The sequence below is a fragment of the Chanos chanos genome, chromosome 3, assembly GCF_902362185.1.
Source record: "Chanos chanos chromosome 3, fChaCha1.1, whole genome shotgun sequence".
Classification (NCBI taxonomy): domain Eukaryota; kingdom Metazoa; phylum Chordata; class Actinopteri; order Gonorynchiformes; family Chanidae; genus Chanos; species Chanos chanos.
Genome location: NC_044497.1, coordinates 4,482,501 through 4,497,500, shown reverse-complemented (window position 1 = coordinate 4,497,500; position 15,000 = coordinate 4,482,501). Strand labels below are relative to the sequence as shown.

Sequence of the window (15,000 nt, the reverse complement as noted above, 5' to 3'; positions counted from 1 at the left end):
CTTTATGAGTGAATGAAAACTTTCAACACAGACAGGTCAAAAGGCCAGAAATAAAACAACAACAACCACAACAACAAAAAACACAAACAAACAAACATACAAGCAAAAAAAAAAAAAATCAGTGATTAAAAAAAAAAAAACATGATATCATCATGCACCTCTCAGAAAAATAAAAGTATGAAATAAAGCAAGGGATGCTTTTAAAGAAATAAACAATATCATAAAAATATGAGACAGATTCAGTCCACACCTGCAGACTGCTCACTGCTCACTGCCATCCCACTGTAATTTATGTCTCCATAGCAACATTTTAATCATTAAGACAATAACCTTTTGAGCTTGATATGAACGGATGTGGCCCAGAATTGGCAAGTTATCTGCCCTCTATCAGCATAAAGCCATCTCTAAGGTCATACGAGAGAGAGAGAGAGAGAAAGAGAGAGAGTAAGATTAAAAAAACCTCATCTGTGACTCTGTTGGATGTCATTGGCCCTTTTACCATTTTCCACATCTGTCACAATCACCATCTCTACCTGCCCCGGGGCCCAGGTCAGGACTCAAGGTCAAACTCCTTAAGGAGCAAAAAAAACAGCCATAAAAACCAAACACAATACTGAACGTGGAATAAAAAAAAAAAAAAAAAAAAAAAAAAAAAAAATCAAGTGGGTTAAAAAAAACAGTGGATGGTTTGGGGCTTTGGAATTCACATCAAACATCAGCCTCACTCAGCGAGTCGCACCTGTATGTTAATATAAGAAATAAATGAGCATTGGATTTGTTTGTGTGTTTTTGTTTGTTTGTTCGTTTGTTTGTAGCTATTGTTGATAGACTCAGCATGTTTGCGCTTGAGTTAATTACGTTTATAATAACATGCTTTATCTCGTTGGAATGCTGGCGTAACCCGCTATCGAACGGCTGAATGGCTTTAGCGCTGCTCTCAGGGGGCGTGGCAGGCTTTGGCTGAGCGAAACAGGACATACTCCCGAATATTTCTCTCTTGTCAGAGACGATTAGGGAAATGGTTTTTTGTTTTTTTTTTATTATTTTTTTTTGTCCCCCTTAAGAAGAATTTGATAAGGAAGAAAAAAGGAAACGAGAAAAGAAACTCAAACGGGGTGAGATGCATTCTTTTTAAAAATCCCGTTCGCTCACTGAGCCCGTACAGAAAGCTCAGTCACTTGCCGACAGCCCAATTTGTCGGCTCTGTTTTCCATTAGAGACGGCGAGAGGGAAAAAGGCGTGGGGGGGGGTGTGGGGGGGGGGGCCTGTGTGGAAGAGCCAGCCCTGCACAGGGGAGAACATGTGGACTCAATTCTGGAAGCTTCCAAACTCCTGTGTTTTGACAGCTGAGCGTTCACGTCGCATAGAACGATGAAATTAAAAGGAAGGTCTGACCTGTGACGGATACGGGGCGGCGGCCTCTTCAGCGGTGGAAAACACCCCGTCCACCCCTCCTCGGGAAAAACAATGGCTCGAGCCGCGTTTTGATTGGTCGGCGCGTGTGACACACAGAGACCTTCAGTGAATCAAAGGGCTCTTCCTCCCTGGGCTTTGGCTCCGCTCGACACCAGAGGGCAGTTAATTGCTGATCTGGGATCGGGTTCCACGGCCTTCACCGCTCGATGCTGGGCATGATGCGAACGCAAGCCGAACTGACTTCGGATCTGCTCTGATGCCTTCTCCGTCACGTTCTGGCTCATGGCGTCGAAGCCCAGTTTGTTTGTTTGTTTTTTTTAAAGTTTTGAGAGAAAATATTAATATCTGGCGCTGGGTTTAATTGAGAAGGACGTATAAAGCGTTTCGGTATCATCCCCTGTAATTTCCCAGACATGCCGGGGCAGGAGGAGAGTGTTAAAAACGAGGGAGGCTAAGGTTAAGGGAGGGAAAGCTTGAGTCAAGCTGTAACGTTCACTTCACACACAGGCAACCAACCACTGGCATTCTGTGAAAGGACTGTGTGATTAAAAATGATCAGAAACCAAGATTATGATGAGTCTTGGCATCTGTGTAATACACCAGACAGCTCAAGGTTCGTCTTGGCTCAGAGCTAGCTTTTGTCGTTTTTTTTTTTTTTTTTTCCTCTCGTTTTTAAATTGTCTCAGATTGCCTCTCAACCCGCTTCTGTTTCGCTTCGAGTCGTAGAAAGCTTTTATTTAAAAGACAAATGAAAAAAAAAAAAAGAAAATAAAAAAAAAGATAATGGCATAAAAAACCCATAATGGCAGTTGTGTAAAATGCTCAATCTATAGCAAAAGACCTTAGTTCACACAACAGTGGAAAGGTCAATCTGTGACCGCGCCCCCCCCCCCCCCCCCACAAACACCCACATACACACACCTACCCATCAGCCCTCTCTCTCTCTCTCTCTCTCTCTCTCTCTCTGCCTCTGTCTCTTTCCCTTTCACACATTGCTTCCCCCTAACACTGGCTGACCTTTTCACCGCAGCAGGGCTGTGCTGGGAACAGTCAGGTCTCATATTGGTCTTTCTCTAATGCAGTGCCGCTCTGACCCTCGCCCCAGGCTCAGGACACTCACAGCACTGTCCACTAATAGCCTGCTGTAATTGAAGAAGCAGCTCTCAGACCTAATGGGGAAAGGTTTGGGCTTTGGGGTTTTGGGTTTTAGGGGGAAGGGACGGGGGGGGGCGGTTCTGCAGGTGACTACTCTCGGCTCCCGACATATTTGTTTCACCTTCGATCCTGTGGCCCCCCCTGTGTTTATGTTCCTGTTTTGGGTTCCTTTTCAGGAGTTTTCTGGGCCCATTGTTCTCTGACAGGGCCACTAGTCACTGCCTGGACATCCGACTCCCGAGATGGAAACGGATTCTCAGCTTACTGTATTTAAAAAAAAAAAAAAAAAAGCACTTTACCCGTCATGGCCGACCTCCAAAGACTTGTTCGTGATTACCAAGAATAATGCAAAGTATCCGTCAGACATTTGGTTTCTGAAACATCTTTGCCACGGCCGTTCAAGCGGACAGAATAACCCCGCTTCGATGGCTGAGTGGTAAGACGGAATGGTTTGATGAATATCCTGTCTGTGTAACTTTGTCTGTTAATATCATACTTTCTGGGCTGCATGCCGTCACATCTGTACCACTCAAGGCACTGATGACAATGGATGCCAGAGCTGTCTCTCTTCAATAATCACAGGGAGAGGGGGAGCATTAGAGGGACGGGTGGAGGTAAAGAATGAGAGAGAGAAAGAGAGAGGGAGGCCCCACACAGTCTGTTCACCATTAGTGTTTCAATCTGTGAGTACCCTCCCACCCCCCCCCCCCCCCCCCTTACAGGTTTAGCCCCCCCATCAGTTGTTTTGCAAAGCACCTTGGGTGTTCCCAAATTTTGCCCGTGGTAACACATTACCAAGACGCAGCGGAGACAAACGGTTCGACAACACACAAATCTCGCCGCGATTCGGTCGCGAAAACATCTCCAGGGCCATCGACTCTCATTAACACAATGTCAGTGGAACTTTCTCGTGAATTACGGCGAAGATTATAGCAAGGCATCCCTCTCCTCTGTCACTGTCAGCGGGCCCGGTGACAAAACAGTTTGCCTACCTGCTTAAGTATCACGGAAATTAGCACCTCCCTTCCAGGTACAGTAATCAAGAGGGTGACGGCAGACAATTAATTAGGTCCATCTGCATCATCGCTTTTCCATAATTAATGTGCCCGTTACTGCACACACAGGCCTGCCTGGTTCTGGGCCTCGTGTTCCTCCTGTGTTCAGCTGCCAAATACTAAAACTCTTTCGTAGAAAACATCAGGATAAAAAAAAGAGAGAGAGAGAGAGAGAGAGAGAGAGAGTTGTGGCTGTGAGAAGAGACAGACAGATAGAGACCAAAACAGTCTGTGTGGAGAGACAGACAGGCACAGTGTGGAGAAAGAGAGAGAGCGATTTAACTACTGAAAAGAATCACACACATTATACGTGTGTGTATAAATACACACACACACACACACATATATATATATATACACACACACATACAACACATACATACACATCATCATCATCAGTAATGTAGTCAAGAGTGATATTATTCAATGCCCAAGTCTGACAGACAGAGGCAGAGTTTGCAGGCCTAAGTGTTACACAGGCGTTGGATATATGGATATATGAATTTATTCAAACCTTAGCAAAGCACTCTCTGGTCAATGCAATGTTAATATGATTGTGTAATATCTAAAGCTACAAGCAATAACGTTGATCATATGGCCTGAAAGAATGTAAGCTATAATATAAAGTTAATTAAAGAGTAAAAAAATCAGATTATGTTTTATGATCGCCCCGTGGAAATTACAAGTTTGACAATTTCCAAGTTGCTCAAGATGATATAAGAGATAAAAAAAACCAAAACAAACAAACTGTTCAACAGAAGATCCTTGTTTTCCAATACGGTCATGTGGTGTTTGTACTCCTCACGGTCACACTGTAATGACGATGACAAACTGAGAGGCAATAGATCAGGGTGTCAAACAATCTGAGTCAACCTCTTTTGTAATTCGTGTTCTTTTTGTAATTCGTGTTTTTGTACACCCTGCTGTTTGCAGAGCAAACCGGCGACGTTCGGTTTTCTCAGATACAACGGTTTGTCTTCTCAATCACAAGCTACAACTGAAACGAACATTGTTTAAACGTGAAGTTAGATGGAAGTTAAGATTATTGAGTACACATACATACAGCTCTGTTGGACTACATTCCCAACTGCTGACTACACGGTCCTGACAATGCTAACAGGACGGAGGACGCAGAGGCAACACCAAACAAAACATTTCATGAACGTCTGACTCAGTCTTCATCAAAACCGCCATTTCTCCTCCTCGTTAACGGGGGAGGGGGGGGGGGGGTAGGTAAGGTCACGAGGAAAGGAAAACACTGGGGAGAACTGGAACAAGACGCAGTCATTCCAAAGGCACATCTGGGGTTGGGGACGTTAAAGTGAAGAGAGAGAGAGAGAGACTCATGATCTTAGCACAGAGTCTGATAGAGCACTGTTGTCAGTGTACTGTTAGCAGGCCACCAGAAGGTCTGTCCATGTCAAAAGCTAATACTCGGACACTGGGCCGGCCACACAAGCACGTCGATATCCATTATAATTAGAATTTATGGATTAGCTATTAAAAAATGCTTTGGTTAACAATCTGTCATTCTTCCATTAGGTAGGAACACAATACAATGTTTTGTTTTGTCTTTGAACTGATTCAGTCTAGTGTGAGAGAGAGAGAGAGAGAGAGAGAGAGAGAGAGAGTTGTGGCTGTGAGAAGAGACAGAAAGATAGAGACCAAAACACACATTATATGTGTGTGTATAAATACACACACACACACACACACACATATATATATATATACACACACACATACAACACATACATACACATCATCATCATCAGTAATGTAGTCAAGAGTGATATTATTCAATGCCCAAGTTTGACAGACAGAGGCAGAGTTTGCAGGTCTAAGTGTTACACAGGCGTTGGATATATGGATATATGAATTTATTCAAACCTTAGCAAAGCACTCTCTGGTCAATGCAATGTTAATATGATTGTGTAATATCTAAAGCTACAAGCAATAACGTTGATCATATGGCCTGAAAGAATGTAAGCTATAATATAAAGTTAATTAAAGAGTAAAAAAATCAGATTATGTTTTATGATCGCCCCGTGGAAATTACAAGTTTGACAATTACAGGCCATTTGTGGATTTGTTATTGAATGTGGAATCTTTTTATTTTTTCTTTTCTTTTTTTTTTTTTTCTTTTCTTTTTTTTTTTTTATTGTACCAGTGCTTGAGGGAAACAACCATCACAAGGAACAGATTATTTCCAAGTTGCTCAAGATGATATAAGAGATAAAAAAAACCAAAACAAACAAACTGTTCAACAGAAGATCCTTGTTTTCCAATACGGTCATGTGGTGTTTGTACTCCTCACGGTCACACTGTAATGACGATGACAAACTGAGAGGCAATAGATCAGGGTGTCAAACAATCTGAGTCAACCTCTTTTGTAATTCGTGTTCTTTTTGTACACCCTGCTGTTTGCAGAGCAAACCGGCGACGTTCGGTTTTCTCAGATACAACGGTTTGTCTTCTCAATCACAAGCTACAACTGAAATGAACATTGTTTAAACGTGAAGTTAGATGGAAGTTAAGATTATTGAGTACACATACATACAGCTCTGTTGGACTACATTCCCAACTGCCGACTACACGGTCCTGACAATGCTAACAGGACGGAGGACGCAGAGGCAACACCAAGCAAAACATTTCATGAACGTCTGACTCAGTCTTCATCAAAACCGCCATTTCTCCTCCTCGTTAACGGGGGGGGGGGGGGTAAGGTCACGAGGAAAGGAAAACACTGGGTCACAATAGTCAGAGATTCTCCTTAAATTACAATGGTAAGATATTCTGCTTAGGTCACAGTAGGCGAAGATTCTCCATACGTCACAATACTAACAGATTCTCCTGAAGTCACAAACGATCACAGATTCACTTTAGGTCACAACAGTCAGAAACGCCCCTCATGTCCTCCTTGCTAGTATTCTTTTATCGGACAGCGTCAGTCCTGGGCACAGGGAAAACGAACCTGTTTACACGAAAAACACGGCCGTAACAGTGAGTTCAGAATTTCACAGGAGAACTTTCTGGTACTTTGAGCGAGTGAGAACGCGGAGACGCAGTGGCGTTATTGCACCTGTAAATGCGTTGTTTTGTTCATTCTCTCCGTCTCTGGCTTAATGGGGGCTTGTGGCCCGTTCCTATTAAAATGACGCCTTTCTCTCCTATATTAATTGGGTCCATAATAAGGAAAGCGTTAGAGATTCATTATTTAATTGCAAGGGCACATTTGGAATACAGTTTCTGAAATGCATTTTTAATGAAAACCACTACATCCTGACCTAATCAAATCACCCTTATTCTATCTAATTAAGGATGCAAAAAATCATTAGAGTTGCAAAATATTAGCTTCAGCCCCAGTCAGGCTGCACCACAGTTCCTCATGAATACATTTTTTTTTTCCCCCCTTCACGCAGATGATAAATACTTAATGAGATAAAAATGACAAAAAATTTGCATGTAGGCAAATTAGTTTAATAGGGATATGTCTTTGCTGAGTTTGGAAAGTGACCCTTTTTTGCATGGAAAAATTGCCACAATAATTATGAAATAATGGCGCGGCCCATCCTATTCCGATGAAAAATTGCCCGCCTGAATAATGCAAAAATCATAAAACGCAATAACCCTAAATTTTCATCATACTGGCAAATGTGTTTAATGTGTTAGCTTTTTATCAGTTCAGTAAAAAACAGATTAGCGCTGGTCCGAAGTGTGGGCTCCTGAGTAATTCTGGAGGAGTAGTGAACGGCACTGAGGACGTGATTAGAGGAGAGACCAGGACAGAGAGAGAGAGAAAGTGTGAGAGAGAGAGAGGCTATCAGCTAAATGAAGCGTATTCCCAATCACAAGCCTTCCTCTCTCTCACACACAAAATCTCGTCAGACACAGAGGGCCTATTTTCTCACAGTTTAAAAAAAAAACAAAAAAAAAAAACCCTTTAGTTGAATGAAGCCATACTCTACTCGACTGAATAAGCCAGAGTCAGACTCAGTTGACTGGGTTTTAGATAAAACCATAAACACTGTTTGTTCCAGACAGGTTATGAGAAGCAGAGGAGAGAGGCAGGTTTTTTTTTTGTTTTTTTTTTTAGGTTTGGATTATATTATAAACTATGTTATAAACAATATGACTGTGTTTGCCAGTAGTGCGATTTTCTCGCTCCAAACCGAGCTATCTAAGGCTGTAAACCTGGAATCTTAATACCTCTCTCAAGTCAATGGAAATAAAAAAAAAAAAAAAAAAAAACCAAACAGCCTTGTCTTTAGGGCGCTTGTGCATGTGTTTGCATGTGTGTATTCCCTTTCCTGTCTCTCTCTCTCTTTCCCTCTGTCTCTCCCTCCCTCTCTGTCTCTCTGTGTGTGTGTGTGTGAAATATCTGTGTTGTGAATTAATGTCTTTCTTTAATGAAATATCTTTGGAAATTGGTTTCAACGGGCTAATCAGGAGGAATGCTCGTTGGCTTTCTGTTTTGGTAATTATCTTCAACTAATTAGAGTCAAACTAAAAGACCTCTGAGATGAATTCTTGGCTTTTGGAAGTGTAACTAAAGACAACACACTGGTTTAAACTGATTGGTTTTAGGTTAATTTATGTAACACCTTACATCCCATACAAAACCATTTGCTGACCATGCCTAAACATGAGTGTCTACCAGTGATCAAAACTCATTTTCACTCCTAGCTACATTTCCAAACCATCCAAATGCACTTTAACACTTTAAACCATGTCTGTGTGTGTGTGTGTGTGTGTGTGTGTGTGTAATTAATTTGCTAACATTCAGTCAGGACTAATTGTGTTGAAGTTACAGCAAACTTCAACACACTTCACAGTCTTCATCAAAGCTGCCATGAGGTAAGAGATACAGGCCATGAGGAGAGGGAGCAGAGGAGAGTACTGGAACAAGGTCCAGTCATTCAAGTTCAAATCCTGATTGGCTATGTCGTTCATCCTTTTAAAATAATTAATCCATGTATTATGTGACCTTATAAGGTATCTTTTTTTCTGGAGAAGAACGCTGTTCGCTTTTGAATAGTGACAAGTGACAGTTATATTCACCTTGCGTCTTTCACCGTTAAACCCCCTCCACTGCTCCGCCTTCTTCACAATGTAACTCAGCTCCTGATTGGACAGCTCCAGATCATGTGGGACAAAGAAGGCTCCCTCTGTGCTGCGGAGACGCTGGTACACGTCCAGCATCTGTCCGTCATTGTGGAACCTGTGGGAGACGGGGGGGACGGGGGGGGGGGGGGGGGGTGGAGAATACATCCATTATATCTTTACGGTTCACTGAATGTTCTGGAAAGGCGTGTGAGGAAAGAAGTGCCAATCGTGCCGATCAACACCTTAAGTGACGGTACAGCAGCTTCACCTTGACCGAGGGTACGGCTCAATCAAACCCGCGAAACATCTCCCTACGCTACCGAACGAGGGAAAACGTCCTTAATTCCTTACCGCGAGCGCTGCTGGAACGCTGTCCGTCACAATCAGAGCCTTGGATTTCCCACAGGCGGTGACAGCGCCCCTCACACGGACGATAAGATACAGTAAGGCAGAGCTGGTGAGCTGGTGAGTTTGCAACTAGACTGCAGATGTCCGGCCAGGCCCGGGCGCCGGTCAGAGACAGATCCTGTTTCCCTCTCACGGTCATCAAGTCCTGATAAACCTTTACCAAAGCATTCCAATTTAAACCATGTTCACCTCTACCATCAGGACATAGCGCCTGAGTCCATCCCTAATGTCTTCTAAGGTGACTGTAACACCTCTGGCAGGAACAAGGACCCCCCCCCCCCCCATCCCCCATTAAGACCAATACGAAGTGGACCAATATCAGTGAAAATGTGACATGTCTGAGAATTATATGACAGGTCATCTTGGGTCCACTACTAAGTGGATAAATGAATCAGTAAAAATCAGTTAAAGATGGGGGCTAAATCTTCATTTTCAATGCTCGCAATGTTTGACATCTGTCAGCTTAAGAGTCCGGTTTGATAAACTGAACTGATTAATGAAGACAAAATTTCTTATGAACTGTACTGAGCTCTGTTACAGTGTAACAACGCAAAGTGTGTGTGTGTGTGTGTGCCGGCGTTTCCCAGTTAGTCACAGTTTTAGGACCCCCTTCAATGGCAAAAAAAACCCCTCCTTGTAGAACGATGTCATCGATGACACTATGACTATGATGGCGTTTACGGTACCCAGGCTCCGCCCCTCTGCTTGTCAGGCCATACACGGCAGGGGTGTATGATGGAGAAATGAAAGAATACCCTGTTCGTGGTGTGGCTCTGCCTGGTTGGATATATCACAGAGACGCAGGGCTGAGAGGACGATGAGTGTGAGGGAAACGTGATGGACTGAGGCAGAGGCCGGGCGGCTGTTCCCGGGAGTCTCTGACTCTCCGACCGGAGCAGGTCTTTGGAAAACGTCTCTCCAGACGGGATCGCGTGCCTCGGCCGACTCGTACCTCCGGAGCGCCTCGCCTATCGATCCGGAGCGTCCGGAGCTGGCGGGGCGTGAGAGGAGGACGCTTGGAAAACAAAAAGCTTGGCCCCTCTGCAGAAAAGTCCATCCCGCGTTCCTGACAAAGGGATTCTCTGCAGCCAAAGGGTAATCAGCCCTTCAAGAGATCTGGCCCTTCACACACACACACACACACACACACACACAAGCTAACACTAACACTCTCCATCCAAACACTCTCTCCCTGTCTGTCTGTCAGTCTGTTTGTCTGGCTCTTTCTGTCTCTCTCTCTGCCTGTCTCTGTCTGTCTCAGATAGCAAGACAGCCAGTTTGCTGAATCCGATCTTTCCTTTGCCAACACAAAATGGAGTTGCCCCCCCCTCCCCCCACCACCACCACTACTACCACCACCACCAAACACACACTCACACACACATACACACACATACACACACACACACCCCTTTCACCCTGTCATCTTTCACATGTATCACTCTACCAACTACTGTCACATCTTACAGCCTGTATTTGTTGTGTTTTTTAATTTAAAAAAAAAAAAAAAGAAGAAGAAGAAGAAGAAGAAAAAAAATACAGCAGTCATGTGTATCTTTAGTTGCTTTGCTGAGAGTGAATCAGGGCTGCCTAAAATGTAATTAAAAAAGGATAAGAGTTCGCTCTATCTATACATGATGCCTGGGGCGCTCTGTTAGAAATAGGTCAGACAGCATGTCAGGGCTGTTTCTGACAGCCAATAGGAGTGTGTAACCCCTAAAAGGCAGCGGCTGTCTGAGCGTTCTGGCCTACATTCAGTCCAATCCACACGCAGACGTGCCACGCGCCACAAGTCATTGCCCCCCCCCCCTCCCCACCCCCCGAACTGCTGTTTTAATATCGCCGGCGTTTACAGGGGGAGCCCCGATAAGCCTGCCGCTCCGAAAATTACACACCTCTGCTGCCCCTCCCAAAGACCACTCAGAAACCATTCATTCAACAAGGGGTTTGTTAGAATTTGGGCCCCCGCTTTGGTGTGTGTGTCTGTCTGTGTGTGTGTGTGTATGTGTGTGTGTGTGTGTGTGCGTGTGTGTGTGTGTGTGTGTTTGTGCGTGTGCGTGTGTCTCTGTGAGCAGAATATTGCTCTGTAATGACGTGTGAACACACAACCACCCAACCCCACCAACCATTGCTGCCAAAGCCACAGAAAAAAACTGAAAAGCCATTAACAGCCTTGTGTGCCCCAGTGAAGGGAGAGCAGAGAGAGCGCGTGACATGGCAATGCCAGACACGCCTGGACGGCAGAGCCCAAAGCCAGCTCCAACACCACACACTCATCAAACATCTCAGAGTGTCTTCTGTCTGCTACATGCTTAACCACATCATGCCTCAAACCACATACACATCTGAGCTGTCATAACACACACACACACACACACACACACACACACACACACACACTGGTTTGTGGTTAAAGCAACACATGCTGTAGTGTGGGCTACAATTACACCAGCTGGACTCATCGCCGTGTTTATAACCAAAGGACGCCCCAGTTCTTTCAGGATAAAACAGTTTACAAAGACAATTTCACAACACAAACGATGACAAATATAATGGAAACGCATCGTTTAAGTCTTGTTATCCAATCGCGTGGACACATTTTTATACGGCCACAAATCAAACGTCGGCAAATCTTGTGGTCTGTTGTTACACCATCCACTGCTAATCCAAACATCTCAAACTCAAACATGGAGATAGTGACAGAGTGAGTTTCATCTCTACGCTGAAATGTTCAGTGTTTTTTTTTTTTCTTTTAATGTGTTTTTTTTTTTCACAGGCTACTTCTCTTTTTTGTTGTCAACTGTTTGAGACCATTAGATCAAAAGCCATTACATCAACACTTGCTTGTCAGCGAGAGCGGGGGGGGGGGGGGGGGGGGGGGGGGGGGGGGGGGGGGGGGGGGGGGGGGGGGGGAGAGGTTTTGATGAGGCTAATTTATAAAGCTCACGCGTGCGTGGACAGGAAACGAGTTATTTATTTCATATTTTTTTATAGTCGGGATATCCCCAAGGCCTCCGCGTTCCCAAAATACCCCGGCCGTCAGTCCCGACCCGCGCGGAGGAGACGCTCCTGCGGACCCCGCACGCCTCTGACGCTTTCCCGCCACCAGTCAGGTCGGGCGCTACGTCCCCGTGTGACAGCGGAGCAGGAGGAGGCAGCGTTGTGTTCCTGTGAGAAACAGGGTATTTCCTGTGTGTTCACAGAGAAACAGGGCATTTCCTGTGTGTTCACAGAGAAACAGGGCATTTCCTGTGTGTTCACAGAGAAACAGGGCATTTCCTGTGTGTTCACAGAGAAACAGGGCATTTCCTGCGTGTTCACAGAGAAACAGGGCATTTCCTGTGTGTTCACAGAGAAACAGGGCATTTCCTGTGTGTTCACAGAGAAACAGGGCATTTCCTGTGTGTTCCTGTGGGAAACAGGGCATTTCCTGTGTGTTCACAGAGAAACAGGGCATTTCCTGTGTGTTCACAGAGAAACGGGGCATTTCCTGTGTGTTCACAGAGAAACGGGGCATTTCCTGTCTGTTCACAGAGAAACGGGGCATGAACGCTTCTCAGTAAAACGCCATGGAAACAGTCAGTATCACAGTCCAACGGGAGGGTCACACACGTCTAGCGTGGTTCCTCAGATAATGACACACACTGACCAGCGGGTTGGGGGTTTGGATCCCAGGTATGACAGTTCTCTGCTGACGTCACCCTGAACACGGCGCCTTAATCCACACGACTGCTCCAGACCTGTTCCAGAGCGTCTTAGAACCGTCATTATCATCCCCCACCGGAGACCACACACAGGTCTGGAGCAGTCGTGTGGATTAAGGCGCCGTGTTCAGGGTGACGTCAGCAGAGAACTGTCATACCTGGGATCCAAACCCCCAACCCGCTGGTCACTAGATCAGCTCCCTTACCTGGTAAGGGTGTGTGAGTGTGCGTGTATGTAGGAGAGAGTGACTGGTCGTATGAGGGGAGGTTCTGGAGAGCTCTGGTGTGTGTTTGTGTGTTGTTGGGGATGGTGGGAGAGACTGACCTGATAAAGTGGATTTGGAGCATGGTGACAGAGAGGACGAGCAGTACAGTGTAGAGGAAGAGGGTGATTATGATGCCAGCAGCGCCCGACTGGTCCGTCCTGTAGAAGTGCCAGTAGAGTTTGGCAGCGTCTGCCACTGGCTTATCAGCGCTGTACGAGAGACGCTGGGGAGAAACGGGAAAGAGAATTCCACAGGACACAAAAAAAGTCACAGGAGAACCAACGGAATCCAGGAGTCTTTTAGCGAAATGCACCCCCCCCCCCCCCCCCACTTTCAGATATAACATAGAATTCAGTAATGGTGCTTACCTAGGATTACACACAGATACACTAAGTCAACAGTCGCACTGATACAGCTCATTTCTCACTGTTACATCATGGAATCAGACTGTTGGGTTCCAGTTTGTTTTTGAAGTTGCTGCTGTGTTCTATTTTAGAACTCTAAGAAAACCGCCACAGTTCTGTACTGTTTGTGTAGGAAAGCGTTAGCCAAGTGTTTGGTCAGCACTGTAAATGTATGTCAGTGTAATTAATGTCATTAACATGAGGCCTTTGTCAAATATGTATCAAAGGCATTAGAGGCACCTGCTTCACAAAAACAAAACAAATAAATAAATAAATTCAAACAATCAAAAATCATAAATATGCTGCCATTGAACACTGGAGTGTCTTCACGCATACTCTCACCACAGTCAACCAACCAATCTAAATTCTTTAACCAACACAAAGTGAGAATGTGGGAACATGTTCCTATGTTTTCAGGTGTGTGAGGTGCAAATTTCACCACAGACGTCTGTGCAACAAGAGGACAGTGAAAACCATGCCTACGTGAGGTTCCTGTCACCGAAGCCCTGACCTTACAGACAGGCAGAGTGTATCTGAGGAATGTTTGAGATGAAGATTTCCTCAGTGGAGAAGGGAACGTGACAGAGGTCATACATGCCCCGTGCCCAGAGAATTATGGGTCGCGAACGTCTCTGTCCTTTTCTCTTGTCCGCTGACATAAATAATCAAGGGGTAAAATATATATATATGAAAAGCAATTATTAGCATCTTTTTCAACGGGTCTTCGCCAATTAAATTTAACAAATTAATTACATTTTTAATAATTTGATATGTAATTCTGCCTTGCCAGTTTAATTTTTTTTCCTTTTTATGTAATTTTGTTTAATTCTCATCATTTGGAGACATTCTGCAGTGTTCTACATGAGACCCAATGGTGCTGTCAAACACAGAGTGTAAAGCACACTGAATCATGAGGAATACACACACACACACACACACACACAGCGTAATTACAGAGCACTGCTCCGAGCTACTTATCATGGAAGCTGAAATGATTTGAAATTCAGAATTATCAGAGAAATTCACCCGTCGCATTTGGAGACGACACCCTGAAATCCCTGCCAAAAAGGCATGTATCTAATCTAATCTTCTCTCTCTCTCTCTCTCTCTCTCTCTCTCTCTCTCCCTCTCTCTCTCTCTCTCTCTCTCTCTCTCCTTCTTTCTCTCTTTCTCTCATTTTTATTTCTAAAGTCACTTTGCCAAAATAATGTGAACTTCTATTTAAAGTGTACAAGTGTCCAAGTTATTTTAAGTGACTTACCCCTAGGACTGCATCCACCGCAAAGAGTGCCGGGGGGTGGAGGACTGTCCACACACCCACAGCCATGATAAACTTTGACAGGACGGAGAAGTGTGAGCCAAACGCTGTCTGACAGACCGATCTGATCAGGAACAGCACAAGCAGAACTGCGTTCAAGGTCAGAGGACCAAGCAGCATCACGGCCATCTCCTCCCAGGCACTCAGCAAGGAGCCCTGGTACACCAG

The 15,000-nt window shown here is 44.7% G+C and overlaps 1 protein-coding gene across 1 annotated transcript in view; it reads right to left on the bottom strand.

The window, feature by feature from the left end:
- The window catches only part of ofcc1 (orofacial cleft 1 candidate 1), a 36,149-nt gene that overhangs the window by 12,890 nt on the left and 8,259 nt on the right, over positions 1 to 15,000 (bottom strand). The window contains exons 3-5 of the mRNA XM_030767071.1: positions 14,776 to 15,000; positions 13,170 to 13,333; positions 8,688 to 8,847 (exon numbers count right to left, since the gene is read on the bottom strand). The exon at positions 14,776 to 15,000 is cut by the window's right edge and continues 28 nt beyond it. Coding sequence (XP_030622931.1) covers positions 8,688 to 8,847; positions 13,170 to 13,333; positions 14,776 to 15,000 — 549 coding nt within the window. The remainder of the gene's footprint in view (positions 1 to 8,687; positions 8,848 to 13,169; positions 13,334 to 14,775) is intronic.